Source organism: Cydia fagiglandana, chromosome 14 (assembly GCF_963556715.1).
Source record: "Cydia fagiglandana chromosome 14, ilCydFagi1.1, whole genome shotgun sequence".
Taxonomy (NCBI): domain Eukaryota; kingdom Metazoa; phylum Arthropoda; class Insecta; order Lepidoptera; family Tortricidae; genus Cydia; species Cydia fagiglandana.
In genome coordinates this window covers 1,775,803-1,790,152 of record NC_085945.1, presented here as the reverse complement: position 1 = coordinate 1,790,152, position 14,350 = coordinate 1,775,803, and the positions used below count along the sequence as shown (strand labels likewise).

The window sequence follows — 14,350 nt, the reverse complement described above, 5'->3', positions numbered from 1 at the left end:
AAACGCCTAGTAGTGGAGATATCATTTAACGAAATACACGAAATCGAGTGGTCGAATTTAAAAAATCGGCCGCCAGTACAGCGGTGTGACACCGCTACAACGCGATTGGTTGATGAGTTCGCATCACGGGCGCGATTGGTTGATGAGTCCGCATCACGCGCGCTATTGGTCGCAACTAGTTAGGCTGCACGATTGGCTCAAATTCGTAAGTGACACCGCTGAACTAGTACCATTGCGCGACCGGCGACGGCGGCGGCGATAACCATAGGATGGAGCGAGACACAGCGATCGGGCTTTTCGTTCCCACTTATGCTTGCCACAGTCGCCGTCGCCGGTCGCGCAATTTCGTGGCCGGGCCGTTAGATATAAATGTTAATGTGCTGCTGACATTGACAGTAAATGAGGCAAACACTTCTCTAGAGGTGATAGTAGGTGTAGTAATGCGGTGTACGCCAATGTCCGTATTTGGGTTCCTTCCTTGGCTTGCCGAACGGATTCTTCTCCAGTATCACTTTGGCAAGAAGGCCGTGGTACGCTTGGTAAGACGACTCGGGGGTGCGTATGCGCAGGATTCGGCGCAGGTCCCCTGGGGAATTCAAAGGTTTAGTATGCACAAAGAGAATTTAGACTAGCACAGAATAAAAAATGTACCTACTAGGTACAGAAGATTCACTCTAACAAAACGCATCTGTTACGATTAGGACAGATATGACCGCTAGGTGGCGACAGCGCCACGCGCGGCGTTGGCTAGCCACCAAAATTGGTGTGGAACGGATGTACTTTTAGCTACCTGTAGCAAAGCGACGAAATCGCGAAGTAAGCCACGCCTGCTTCAACCTACATTAATTTGATCATGTAATTAAGGACTTAAGGAGCCATTTGAGGGTAGATTTTGTTTACTTTTTCAAATACCTAAAGATACAGATTATAGAGGGATATATTAACACTTAGAACGCCATTTGACTTTGATCCTTATTTTTCAACTGATATGTGTTAAATTTGTAAAATGTCAAAAAGTATCACCATCTAGTCGAGGATATGCCAAAGGTAATGGTGCCATCTTTTCAGCGATGGCGCCACACCTTTGGCCTACTCTCGACTTGATGGCGATACTTATGAACATTATAATAAAAAGAACAGAACAGAACACTACAATGGCCGTCGCACATAGGGGTATTTGACCCAAAAAGCTGGCCAAAATTATTTTTAACGTTTTTAATACTACTTAAATATGCCTAATATACTAAACTAATTTATTTTGGACTGATTTTACATCTTGACGTTACAGTCGACTAATGGCCAGCTTTAAGGGGCAAATACCCCTATGTGCGTCGTCGTCGGTCGTCTGCAGACTTTGCAGTTCTTGGTGGATCAAATTACACTCACTTTGTAAGGAATCGTCAAACTTCGGTTTCAAAGACAGCGTCTTGGGTGGGTCCTTGTATTTGTCGGGTGCTGGACGTCGATAGGATCCGGTGTGAGTGGTGTCAGGAATGTGGACATCGTCGGGAAGCCGTAGGGTTTGGAGTGCACGAGCCCGACGCGTCAGGTTCACGGACATGAATGGGAGCTCTGGGAAGTAAGTTCATTGGTTTGTGATGAGGATATTAAATAATGACGCCATTTGCAAAAATTCCCCTTGGAAAAATTTCGGTAAATCATCATGTTTTTTAATTACTTTCAATTTTTTAAAAGAAAGTTTCCTTTGTTTCGATGTTTTTCCTGAAATTTCGGAGAATTTTTCCAGCTTTTTGGAAACTTCTCGCAACTTGCACAACGCTGATAAAGAGTAAGAATAAGATGTAAAAACGATGAATTTTATGAAACTTATGTACATGAAACATCATTTGATGTTTACATATAGCTTTCGAGAAGGAAAACATCGTGAGGAGATCGCGACCGACTGTGTGTAGGCGCAGTTTCCCTTTAGGCTTTAGGGGAATGAAAAGTATCATTATAAATGTGACAATTTAAGGGATTTGTCAATATGATACTGCTCCTATTATGATACACTGGTGGGTAAGTATAGTATTAATATTACTAGACAGAATACAACCAAAAACGCACCAACAGCATATTCGCTAGATCGTAGGTAACACAACTTTAGATTCACATTAGGGCGGCGCGCGAACTCGCATGCGATTGTATAATTTGCATTGCGGACCATTGAGGTTAGTTACATCAATTCTGCCGACCGATCAAATAACGCAATAAATAAATAAATATTAAAGGACATTCTTACACAGATTGACTAAGTCTCACAGTAAGCTCAAGAAGGCTTTTGTGTTGTGGGTAGGTACTCAGACAACGATATATATAATATACAAATACTTACATATGTACATACTGTACATAGAAAACACCCATGACTCAGGAACAAATATCTGTATCATCATACAAATAAATGCCCTTACTGGGATTCGAACCCAGGACCATCGGCTTCGCAGGCAGGGTCACTACCCACTAGGCCAGACCGGTCGTCAACCTAATGAAATGCAATGTACCTAATGAAACTCGCATGCGAGTTCCTGCACCTCGTCCTATCCTCGGCGAGGAGGTTTACCTCGTGAGCAGTACTTTGTGAGGTACTCCGTTCGTTTCAGGTCCTGGATCGCGTGGTCGATGGGAACTGGGTCGATGTCCTTGGACATGTACATGTCTACCAACTTCGGCTCATCCTCTTTGAACTGTACAAATATGTATAATGCCAGTCAACACCGGTGCTGGCAACATGGAATTTAAAAATATGCTAGACGGAAGGACGGAAGGTAAAGATGCTAAAAGCCGTAGCACACTACCGCAATGGTGTCAATGTGATACCATAAATGAATTCAGCACCCCCGATTTATACAAAAACACGGCTTCACTGTCTTCACAATAAACGTTCAAGAGCGGATATCTTAAAAACTATTCAGGATATCGAAAAACTTGACTAAATTAAACTTGTAGCAAATTTAATCAGCTTTTGGTTTGTCTAAGTAGGTTGCTAAAACGCAAGGTTTCCAAGATATGTATAAGTGAAAAACCGAAAATCTTAAACACGGCATAGGGGAGAATTGTTTTCCTCATTTCCCTCTACAACTTTAATTGAGCATTCGATGCCTGACCTATTATAATGGCTTTACTTCAGGAATTGTCTCGAAACCTATAGATCAAACAATCCCAAACGAAAAACTATTAATATTTTGCCTGAACAATTCATACTACACCCGTTCGACAGCATCCTTGTAGTACTCGAAGTTGATAGGGCACAGCAAATCAGGGCTTTTCCTAGGCTGGTCGCGGGCCTTCAGCGAGTCTCGGTCGAGGCCTACAATTAGGCAGTTGTCGTCTACCGCGTGTCGGCGAGGGCTCAGGCTGTTGCGGAGAGTTTAATTTTAATGCGAAGGAATTCATGTATCGCATGATATGATTCACTGACGCTGTATCTGGCAGTGAACAGAGACACCTTATCAACCGCTCAGCTTACGCGTTTTATAATCATTAACAAACTGGGGTAGGTACCTACAGCTTACGGTTTCTAGTTTTCTAGATATGTATTTGCTATTTTAAATATTATCCCGCTTTCGAAGTTACCCCGATGGGATCAATGTACCCTAGGATTTTAGGAGCTTCGAGGAAACATCATAATTGATTATACTTTTAAGCAGACTATCGGGAAGACACGATACAAAATGGATATTTTATACAATTGAATTCTTACGGTTTGTCTTTTTTCAGGTAGTCCACCATGTACACAGACTTGTATTCTATTTCGCCATCGAAAACAGACATTTTTATATAAGTAATATAACTAAAAATATTTATATAAAATAATTTTATAAAAGTAACTTGATTGTCACTACGACGCCTTCAACGTGATAGATATTAAAGTTTTTTTTAATATTTCAATGATTACATTCCCTAGATAATGTAGATGTCCAGAAAAAGTAACATAACATTTGTAAGTGCCAATTTAAGGACTTAGTACAGTCATTATATCCAAAAAACCGACCCTACCCGTGATTAATTAGTTCTTGGATTTTTTTTTCGTAGGTCCCTCGGGGACCACTGGGAGTGTAAATTCAAAAAGTAGGCTTAATCAGGCTCCTGCGTATATTCGAAAAATAGTTTTTTTCCAAAGAAACGGTTTTTCTTCAATAACTCGGCCATTTTTGATTTTACAGTAAAACCGTAAGGACAAAAACTGTAGGAAATTTGATTCTCTACAAGTTAGTCCAGTCATTATATCCAAAAAACCGACCTTTCCCATGAATAATCAGTTCTTGGATGTTTTTTTCGTACGTCCCTCGGGGGAATCACTGGGAGTGTAAATTCAAAAAGTAGACTGAATCAGGGTCCTGTGTATATTCGAAAAACGGTTTTTCTTGAATAACTCGGTCATTTTTGATTTTACAGTAAAACCGTGAGGACAAAAATTGTTCAGAATTTGATTCTCTACAACTTCGTTTCCCTTCATTTATGCCGTAAAGCGTGGAACATAGGAGATAATGATAATATTTTGAATTTGTCGCGTTTTTCAGGTTTAATTTCTAAAATATCGATTTTGGGGGAAAGAAGGTGGGAACCAAAATTGTTCAGAATTTGATTCTCTACAAGTTTAGTCCTTTTCATTTATGTCGTAAAGTTGAAAATAAACGGGATGTTGAAAATATTTTGAATTTGTCGCTTTTTTCAAATTTTATTTCCAAACTATCGATCCGAGAAGAAAAATTGTGAGGACCCAACTTGTAGAGAATCAAATTTTCTAAAATTTTTGTCCTCGCGGTTTTACTGTAAAATCAAAAATGACCGAGTTATTCAAGAAAAACCGTTTTTGGAATATACACAGGACCCTGATTCAGTCTACTCTTTGAATTTACACTCCCAGTGATTCCCCCGAGGGACGTACAAAAAAAAATCCAAGAACTGATTATTCACGGGAAGGGTCGGTTTTTTTGATATAATGACTGGACTAACTTGTAGAGAATCAAATTTCCTACAGTTTTTGTCCTTACGGTTTTACTTTAAAATCAAAAATGGCCGAGTTATTGAAGAAAAACCGTTTTTTTGGAAAAAAACCATTTTTTGAATATACGCAGGAGCCTGATTAAGCCTACTTTTTGAATTTACACTCCCAGTGACCCCCCCGAGGGACCTACGAAAAAAAAATCCAAGAACTAATTATTCACGGGTCAAAATCTATAATGACTGTACTAACTCCAATATTATTTAGGTACACAGTGTACAAAATAAAAAGCTTATAATCACTAATTATACTACCACCAATGTACCAAAAATCAGCACGAGAAAGTCAGTAAACTTTATGTAAATTACGTTTTTTGATACCAGTCACAGTCACATTATGAAAAATCAAAAACTAGACAGCAACGATTGTCACACAGTGTTGTGACAATCGTTTACACAAAGCATTTAGAAATGACGTTTGAATAGAAAATTTTATATAAAAATGTACAAAAATTTAGCAATAATCTGGAACAAAATACACAACTCTTCGAACGAGAATCAAGAAGCTTGAGCCATGGATCACTATCTGACAACGTATAGGAAGGATTATCTATGGCCCAACTTACCAAGAGCCGGGCCTGGGGGTGGTCCTGGGGGTCCTGGCGGTGGAGGGGAGTAAGTATTGGAAGACAAGGACCTTTTGCTTCAATCTGGCATTTTTTTGCTAAAGCCATAAATGACGTCATGTGGATGCCCTTGAAAGAAGGTCAACAGCTGCTTTCCAGGGATTAAACATTAGGTACAGCCTGTACCGTCTTTACCATAAGGGCACATGAGGCCCGTGCCCAGGCCCCCATCCTCAGGGGGCCCCGAAGAACAGACAGTAACAGTATATTTGATTACCCATAATAAATAGAAGATCATAATAGGAAAATGTTAGTTTAATTAGCTTTCTTTACTTTCCTAATGTGCCCAGAGATCCCAGCATAGTTTAAGACGGCCCTGAGTACAACTTCATTGAAGAGAATTATTAGGTATTCTACAAAAAAGACGGCAATTGAGAACGAATGTGAACGTCATTCCAAATCTAGAGGGAATGTCTAGTTTGTATTCAAGATCCTTGATTGAGAGCAAAAAATATTACAAATCGGAACCCATTTACATCATTCTTTAGACATGGTGGCTTGTCCATTCTGTCCAGTCATATTTTGGAAGTTCACTTAGACTGTGACCTGAACTGGTGAAGCAGTGATAAGTCAGGTTAAATTCATATTGATTTCAATCTCAGGATCGCCAAGATGTCAGATCAAGAGCTGGCCTTCTTCCGGGCATGCATGCAGCACAGCCGACCCCCTGACTGCCGATGTCCTCAATACAGCGGCGGCGAAATGCCGCTGTTACCGCCAGGCAAGGAGGGAGGATGGAGTCGCAATGAGGTAGCACTTTCTTCTTTTACCTACTCCGTATCTTTTAGTAACTTGCCACCCCAAATCAAAAATTTTAGTATAAGGTGGCCAGTTATTGAAACCTTACTTTAAGTGGCCAGTTACTGGCGAATTACTTTATTTTCGCGGTGAAACTAAAATCACCACAGCAGGAAAATTTTCAAACAGCCCTGCCTGGATTTTTTTTCTACTTTAAACCAAATCATTTCATAGTAGTTCCAGACATGTAAAGTACCTAAATACTTAATCAGGTTTGTTTCTAGATAATGGGTCCCTTACTAGACCCCAAGCTGTATCCGGTGAAAGTGGGAGCCGCTCCAGAAACACCTACTTCTCGCTACGACCAGCCAAACGCCTTCTTAGACAAGGTGATGACCATTTGTGGAAATATTTTAAACGTTTAACAGTGTCGGGACAGTGTAGGGGGTTATTTGTGACGTCCCACGTGTAAAGGTACCTTATGGAGGTTGGCGCTTACGCTATTATTAACGCCGCTCCAATATTAATCTGGTACTATGCGACGTAAGCGCCAGCCGCCATAAGGTACCTTTTGCCGTGGAACGACACATTTAGGGAAATAAGAGTCGTCCAGTGCGTTGGAGAGACAGAATCAAGAATCACCGCGGTGCTCAATATTATCTTTATCAGTCATAGTCGAAGAAAAAGAAGAAGCAATAGCATATCCACATATCATCACAGTTCTCAGTACGTGACGAAACGACTAGTAAGAAAGGGATGCCAGTAACGACAAACTGCCGTATTTGAACTTCAAGATATTCACAAGAGACGACACTCACTAGATCCATTCTAGATACGTTATAGTTTAGATATCAACTAGTTCTCTTTTGCAGCGCAATTCGGGCAACCAATGTCACTTTTACATTAGATAGAGTAAGATATCTATTAGATGTGAATAGAATCTCTAAGTCATATCCTGTGGAAATCGTTCAAGAGTATCTCCAGAATCGCGCAAATGTCAAATTTGACAGGTGAAATCTTAAACATATCGTTATCGTATTTTGGTGTTGTCTAAAAGATATCTAATAGATGTCTATTTCAAAATCCGAATCGTGCCCAAAGAGACATATATTTCTCAGGAAACTGAAATAATTACAAATTCTAGTTTATTTCGGTACCACACTGAAAAGACCGTAACATGTACCTACATTGCTATTTTTTGTGCAGCTACAATCGAAGTATCCGATGCTGTACAGCATCCTGCAGAACGAGGCGTCTCCTGAGCTGAAACAGAGAATAGACCGCGACCGAAACAAAACGACGTATCAGGTCGACTACTGCGAATCCGGTACGTGTTCTCTGGGCTATAACCGCGAAAATCGAAGTTCGCAAATTGCGGGGATTTTTCTCTGTCACTCTAATTACGCCTTTATTGGAGTAAAAGAGAAAGATCCCCGCAATTTGCGAATTTCGGTTTTCTCGGTAGCCGTTCTGTTTGATGGTATGACTTGGAATTTTACCAGAATACATACATCCAAAGAATTTTTACTTCCATAATTATACTCGTAGTTCCGTATATCTCAAACCTGGAAGTGTTAAGATCCATTAATTTACCTATATGACTTCATCATCATAATATTCATAATAATTGCTCGGGTAGTGGTGCGTCAAGTACTCTAAATTAACAAACCATTCGGCCTAAAATTGCCAATAACTCCAATAAGACTAATGAATCTAATGATATTTTATTATCCTCTCTTTTATTTCTCTTAAATGCTGTTAAAATTTGTATCTATTTCGTTTGTTGACAGATTTGGTTCTATTTTAACTTATTTAGACACTAAACTATGCTAGTTTCTCTTAAAAGCAGAAAACCTACAATCTACTATCCTATATGTTTATTTTCTTATTAAACTGATTTAAGGAACGTATTAAGTAATTCTTCCCAACTTGCAGGTCCAGGCGCCCAATTCGAAGGTCTCCAACGAGCGGCAGACGAAAGCGGCACCGGACCTTGCGCGCAACCAATGAGGTTGCCTGGAGACCCGTGCCGCGTCGCACCCAAGCAGCGAATGACGACAGCCAAAACTATATCTAAACAGGGAAGCGCTGGAGTCAGCGATTCTCGCGCGAAATGCGGCAAGTCTTGGTCTTCATTAGAGATGCACCGGATATCCGGTTACTATCCGGTATCCGGCCTATCCGGCCATGATTTTAATATCCGGCTGGATACCGGATAGTGACCTACAATCCGGCCGGATACCGCATAGTAACATTGCTTGATTTCTGAGTAAACTAATTGGATTTAAGAAACAGTCTTGATCATAATCGTACCTACTTGTTTATTATTTTAAAACAATTTAAACATTCCACTGACTTGCACGCGCACTCATTTAGAACCTAGAAATGTGTCCGCGCGAACGTTCACTAGGAAATAGGTCAAACCTGAAAAACCGAAATGTAGGTCTAAGTTCCGCTGGCCGAATATTCGGTGGCTGCCTGGCCGGATACCGGATATTCGGCCGATGGTTAGGCCGGCCAAACAACTATACGTTGCATCTCTAGTCTTCATTCTTCGAATAAAACAGCTGCTGAGGTCTTTTCACGCACTCTGGAATGGCTGCTGGATTTCAAAGGTTTGTAAGTGGAAGTAGACAACTACCCCGGGTGTAGAGTCAACCAGGTTGCCAGGAGACCCGTCGTGTCGTGTCGCACCTAAACAACGGATGACCACTGCCAAGACCATTTCCAAACAGGGAGGTGGTGGAGACAGCGATCCTCGTGCGAAATACGGTAAGTTGGCTGCAGAAAGATGGTTGAGGCCTACCCGACCCCAGGGTAGGTCTATCTGTCCAGACAGAGTGCTAGATTTCTGGGGCTAGCTACTCGAATCGTAGGTATAGAACAAAAGAGACATGGTACAGTAATTGAAATTGAAATTGAAAAGTAAAGAAAGACCAATCGAATATGAACCTTAAATCCGATTCCTAAGGTTGAAATTCTATCGGCGAGTATGTGGTCGCTATGACTGGAAAAGGATTAATGTTAACATGACAATATTAATAAAAATAACTTCCACAGAGACGACATCAGCCGTTCCGCCGATGGGCAAGACGGAATACCAAGACGGAGTCTCGAAGCTCGGAGCAATCATTATGAGAGACAAGCTACATAGGAGATAACAACACAGACAATCTAAAAAAATCAGGAATAAAGTATCGTCATTGCTAACTCTTCCCTTCTTTTATTGTTCTGATGAATTGCTACACTCCGCCTAAGATAAGTCCAACAACTTTGCATGGACAAAGTCTGGGGTGCCTGTACCTATAATGCGGGCTGTAGCTCGTCGAGAGACCCCGAGAACGAGTGTGTACATGCTACTCCCTTCTCGTCTCGTCTCGCACTTCTCCGATCGGATCGGAGTGGTGCAGAGACTCTCAGCGACAGGCTCTCGACGCGTGTGTACAGCCGACATTACAGTTCGCTTACAACATATTTATAGCTGTTTACAGCTTAGCTAAGATGCCAATCGTTAACGGCTATCGAGCTAAACGCCAGGTCATATTCATAATTTATTATTTTCTTTTTGATTGGCGACCAAAGCTGGCGCAGCCCAACGTCGGAATCTGGTTTTACTGTATAACACCAGGACAATCAACATCAGGATTTAACTCTAACCTAATTCTTTAGAATTACTATCTATAGATAGAAGAGCGTTATTTTTTGCCATTTTATATATTGTCACCTTTTTTGCCACTTTTGTGTTATTTCTACTCATCACGAGCTCTTTCGATCCTAATGGGATAAAAAAAATGTCCCAGAGTTTTTTCCTATTGTGTTACCATTTCCCCATATACTTTGTATGGCGGTAACAAAAAGGATTTGAAAAATGTATGGAAAATTTAGGATTTTTTTTTTCTCCTATAAGGATGAAAAGGGCTCGCGATCCTGTCTAGATATACCTAAAAGTGGCAAAAGAGGTCTCAATATACGAGTATAAAAATGGCACAAAATAAAAGAAACGCTCAGAAAGGCCTTATGCACTTTTTTCTACTCCCGTACTTTTATTTGTCATTTAAATGGTCGTGCAGTGCACACACTTTTAAAACCCTACCTTATAGTTGTCAAGACGAGTCTTTAGTCTATTCCCCAAAAAAGAATTTGTGCATACACGCAGTATCTTTTTGGCGATTTTACGATACTTCGTGTAATGACCACTTAAAAAATATTGAATGAAATACAGTGTTGCCAACCTAATTTTAAATGTCATCTCTGACAAATAAGTGAACCATAGACATATTTTTTTTTAATTTCATTCAATCATTCATTCTTTCCCGCCCGTACCCTACATTTTTGCTACTTCTTGAATTAAAAATATTTGTTAAATTTTCAATTTTATTTCAAAGTGCTTGTAGGTCAGGAAATGAATGCTCAAAAAACGTTGTAGAGGGAAATGCTAGGAACACAATTTTTGACTCCGTAACTTTGTTTGGACTAGTTAGGAGGTGAACATATCAAAAGTCCCCGGCTGTAGCCCGGGTGCTGGGGGATAGAGGGGAGTAAGAAGGTCGAATTTTTCGGTTTTTCATTGATATCTTGGAAACTTTGCGTCTTAGCGACATGACTACTAAGACAAACCGAAAGCTGATAAAATTAGTTACAAGTTTTATCCAGTCGAGTTTTTCGATATCTTGAATAGTTTTTGAGATACCCGCTCTTGAAAGTTTATTTAGGGATTTTAATTTTATCTTGATATCTACATCAGTGAAGCTGTTAGGCCATGTTTGGTATCATTTTCGTATAAATCGGGGGTGCTGAATTCATTTATGGTATCACATTGACACTATTTCGAAGTAAAACCAAAATTTAAAAAAACATATTTTTTTAAATTCCTCTTCACGATTAAACAGCTGAACCAATTTCGTTGAAATTTGGTATAGAAATAGTTTCAGTCTCGACAAAGGACATAAGATAGTTTTTATAACCAAAAACATCTTTTGAGGGTGTGAAAAGTGGGGTGGAAGTTTGTATGGAGAGTCAATAACCGCTGAACCGGTTTAGATGAAATTTGGGGTGGTATACATCTGTGATTTAGATGAAAATGATACCAAACATGACTTCAAACCTTACCTTAAGCAGTATTAACCTCAGGAATTCAGTTTCGTCGACGAAGTTGAATTCCCCCCATACTCCATTTCACAACTTTAAAGGATGATTATTGAGATAAAAAGTATCTTATATCCTGTCTTGGGACTCGAAATATCTGTACACCAAATTTCAATTATATCGGTTGAGCGGTTTAAGCGTGAAGAGGAATTAAAAAAAAAAGATATTTGTTTAAAGTTTACATGTTTTTTCTTAGGAATGGTGTCAATGTGATACCAAAAATGAATTCAGCACCCCCGACTTATACGAAAATGATACCAAACACGGCCTAAGAGCTTCACTAATGTAGATATCAAGATAAAATTGAAAGCCTTAAATAAACTTTCAAGAGCGGAAATCTCAAAAACTATTAAAGATATCGAAAAACTTGACTGAATAAAACTTGTAACAAATTTTATCAGCTTTTGGTTTGTCTTAGTAGTCATGTCGCTAAGATGCAAAGTTTCCAAGATATAAGTGAAAAACCCAAAAATGAGACCTTCTTTCCCCTCTCTACCCCCAGCACCGGGGCTACGGCCGGGGACTTTTGATATGTTCACCTCCTAACTAGTCCAAACAAAGCTACGGAGTCAAAAATTGTGTTCCTAGCATTTCCCTCTATAACTTCTTATTGCTTGGCCTATTGGTCGTAGAAAAAGTATTGTATGCAACGTCGTTTAACTGAGTCAAAAAATACTCGTGGTGTCTTTATTAACAATTTTCGGCTTCGCCTCAAATTGTTACTCACGCCACTCGCCTTTTTTGACCCCTCTTAAACAACGGTTGCATAAAATACTATAAATGAAACGACGTTGTGATAAATAGACGTTTATGTATAAAAACACGTATAGAATATGTCATGTAGTCGGCGACCGGGGCGACCGAGCGCTCGAAATCAATTCCCCTCGCTTATAGAGCGTGCCTTCCTTCTTTTCCTGCTTAACTTCTACCCTCCTCTCTTCTCTTCTCTCCTCCGGCCTTCTTTTGTCTTCTTTAGTGTCAGGATGAGTGTCGTGTGATGAGTTTCTGGTTCGCGTGACGGGGTGTGGCGTGGTGGTCTCGTCGTGTTGACGAAGGATGACCGCGCGAGCGTCTGATGTGTTGCGTTCTCTGTAAGCAAATATATTGTATAACTAAGTGCAAATATATTTAAAGCTGTATTCGCTTTCCGGCTTCGGGGTTTCTCAAGAAATAGAATAGAATAGAAATATTTTTACTCGTGAGCACATACACAAAAAAGGAAATTAAACAAGCAGAGAAACATGAAAAAAGAGAAAGTTCCACGAAATGGTCTCACGGTCTCACCTCAGCATGTTGCTGGCGACTTCCAGCGCTGATCTTCCCATGAGACCATTCAGTGAAACAATTACGACAGGTATTTTGGTTCAAATAAGATAGTAAGCAGCCTTCGAAATTCAAGTGTGGATAAGGCCATATTTTGTCATTTATGGCAGGGCATCTAAACTTTTTGACCCGAAATCAAGTAGAGGTTAAGACTTTATCAGACATTGTCGTTTGTCAATATTATATACAAAATAGCCAGGGTAATTTTGAAGTCGGCAATGAGTCTGCAGTGGCTCGAAGGCACAATGACATTGACGATGCAGTTTTTCCATAAGATATCAGTACCAACCTTCCTAGCGACAGAAGCCGGTCGATATCCGCTGGCCTCCTTAATTCTCCTGTGGACGTCAATGTCACGCGGAGCGCGTACGGTGGCGGCGACGCTGGTGGTGACGATGCGCTTGACGCTGACGCTGGTGATGAGCCTACCGCTGAATCACGTTTGGCTGCAAACGAGAAAACACCTTTAAGTTCCTTTTTATTTTATGGAGAAAATTGATCAAAATGATTTGATGTCAGGCAATGAAAGTAATGGGGATTGAACGTAATCAGAGTTAAGAGATCTTGATCGTATAAATAAATGACGCGTTAAGGGGCCCACTGATTAACAGTCCGCCGGACGGTATCGGCCTGTAAGTTAGAACAAAATTTTGACAGTTCCGAACAACTGACAGGCCGATACCGTCCGGCGGACTGTTAATCAGTGGGCCCCATTACCTAAGTTAATCTGCTATTAACATATCAAATTGCTGTAGGGTTGTAAACATTTTTTATCGACATGTAGGTAAGGTAAAAGAAGCAAAAGACTCGTAAAAGGCAGATAAAGAAGGCAACAATAAAAGAGAAGTGTTTTTTGTGATCGAAGGGGAAGGGCTGACTGGACATCGCGAGGCTCGGAGTAATTAACAACGGAGACGCCATGTCTAAAATTTTCGGTACAAAATAGTCTGCCGTTTTTTGCGGGGGAGGGGCACATCAAATGTATAGGTACGTCATGTCAGATAAACGTCAGTCCATACATATGGTTGACCATTGGCCGCCTATTTTCGACAGAGGGGAATGCCTGTTAATGGCGGCTCCATTGTTAATTACTCCGAGTCGCGAGGGATGACCTGCTCGATAATAGTTTCACAAAAAAAGGATACAGAAAATCGTGTGAAGTAGGTAGAGGAGGAAAAGTCAGAAAGCGTTCTGGGCTCCACAGCAGGAGCTGAGGATGTGGAGGAATAGTACATTATTGCAGAGGCCGGGAAAGGGCAATTCGCGGATGAGTTTCGATTTTGACAAAGAAGACGAATCCACGAATTGCTATTCCTGCCGAGGCATATATAGTGCTTTTCTCCAAACATGCGAGGAAATAAGCTAAAATAATTATTATTTAAGCATCAAGCATCACTCAAGTCAAACCTTCACATCCAAAATGTCAAAAACAATTTCCCTCTTTAATTAATTTTTAAAAGTTAAAGGCACAAACTTATTCTGCCATTCAGTACCATTCAATATTCGTTCAT

At 40.3% G+C, this 14,350-nt stretch overlaps 3 protein-coding genes across 3 annotated transcripts in view; 1 reads left to right on the top strand and 2 right to left on the bottom strand.

Annotated features, from left to right (window-relative positions):
* Nucleotides 1-398: 398 nt before the first annotated feature.
* LOC134670490 (uncharacterized) lies at nt 399-3,837 on the bottom strand. Its single transcript, XM_063528312.1, has 5 exons — nt 3,704-3,837; nt 3,210-3,357; nt 2,564-2,687; nt 1,387-1,572; nt 399-586 (listed from the first exon to the last, which is right to left on the bottom strand). The coding sequence occupies exons 1-5, from the start codon at nt 3,772-3,774 to the stop codon at nt 417-419; spliced, it is 699 nt and encodes a 232-aa protein (XP_063384382.1). The 5' UTR covers nt 3,775-3,837; the 3' UTR covers nt 399-416.
* A 1,558-nt stretch (nt 3,838-5,395) lies between these two features.
* On the top strand, nt 5,396-9,581 carry LOC134670663 (uncharacterized). The gene is made up of 6 exons (XM_063528479.1): nt 5,396-5,622; nt 6,236-6,383; nt 6,656-6,760; nt 7,578-7,698; nt 8,307-8,489; nt 9,432-9,581. The coding sequence occupies exons 1-6, from the start codon at nt 5,522-5,524 to the stop codon at nt 9,530-9,532; spliced, it is 759 nt and encodes a 252-aa protein (XP_063384549.1). The 5' UTR covers nt 5,396-5,521; the 3' UTR covers nt 9,533-9,581.
* A 2,726-nt stretch (nt 9,582-12,307) lies between these two features.
* LOC134670636 (uncharacterized) overlaps nt 12,308-14,350 on the bottom strand; it is a 96,759-nt gene continuing 94,716 nt past the window's right edge. The window contains exons 13-14 of the mRNA XM_063528445.1: nt 13,129-13,285; nt 12,308-12,605 (exon numbers count right to left, since the gene is read on the bottom strand). Of these exons, the coding sequence (XP_063384515.1) occupies nt 12,353-12,605; nt 13,129-13,285 (410 nt within the window). The 3' untranslated portion in view covers nt 12,308-12,352. The remainder of the gene's footprint in view (nt 12,606-13,128; nt 13,286-14,350) is intronic.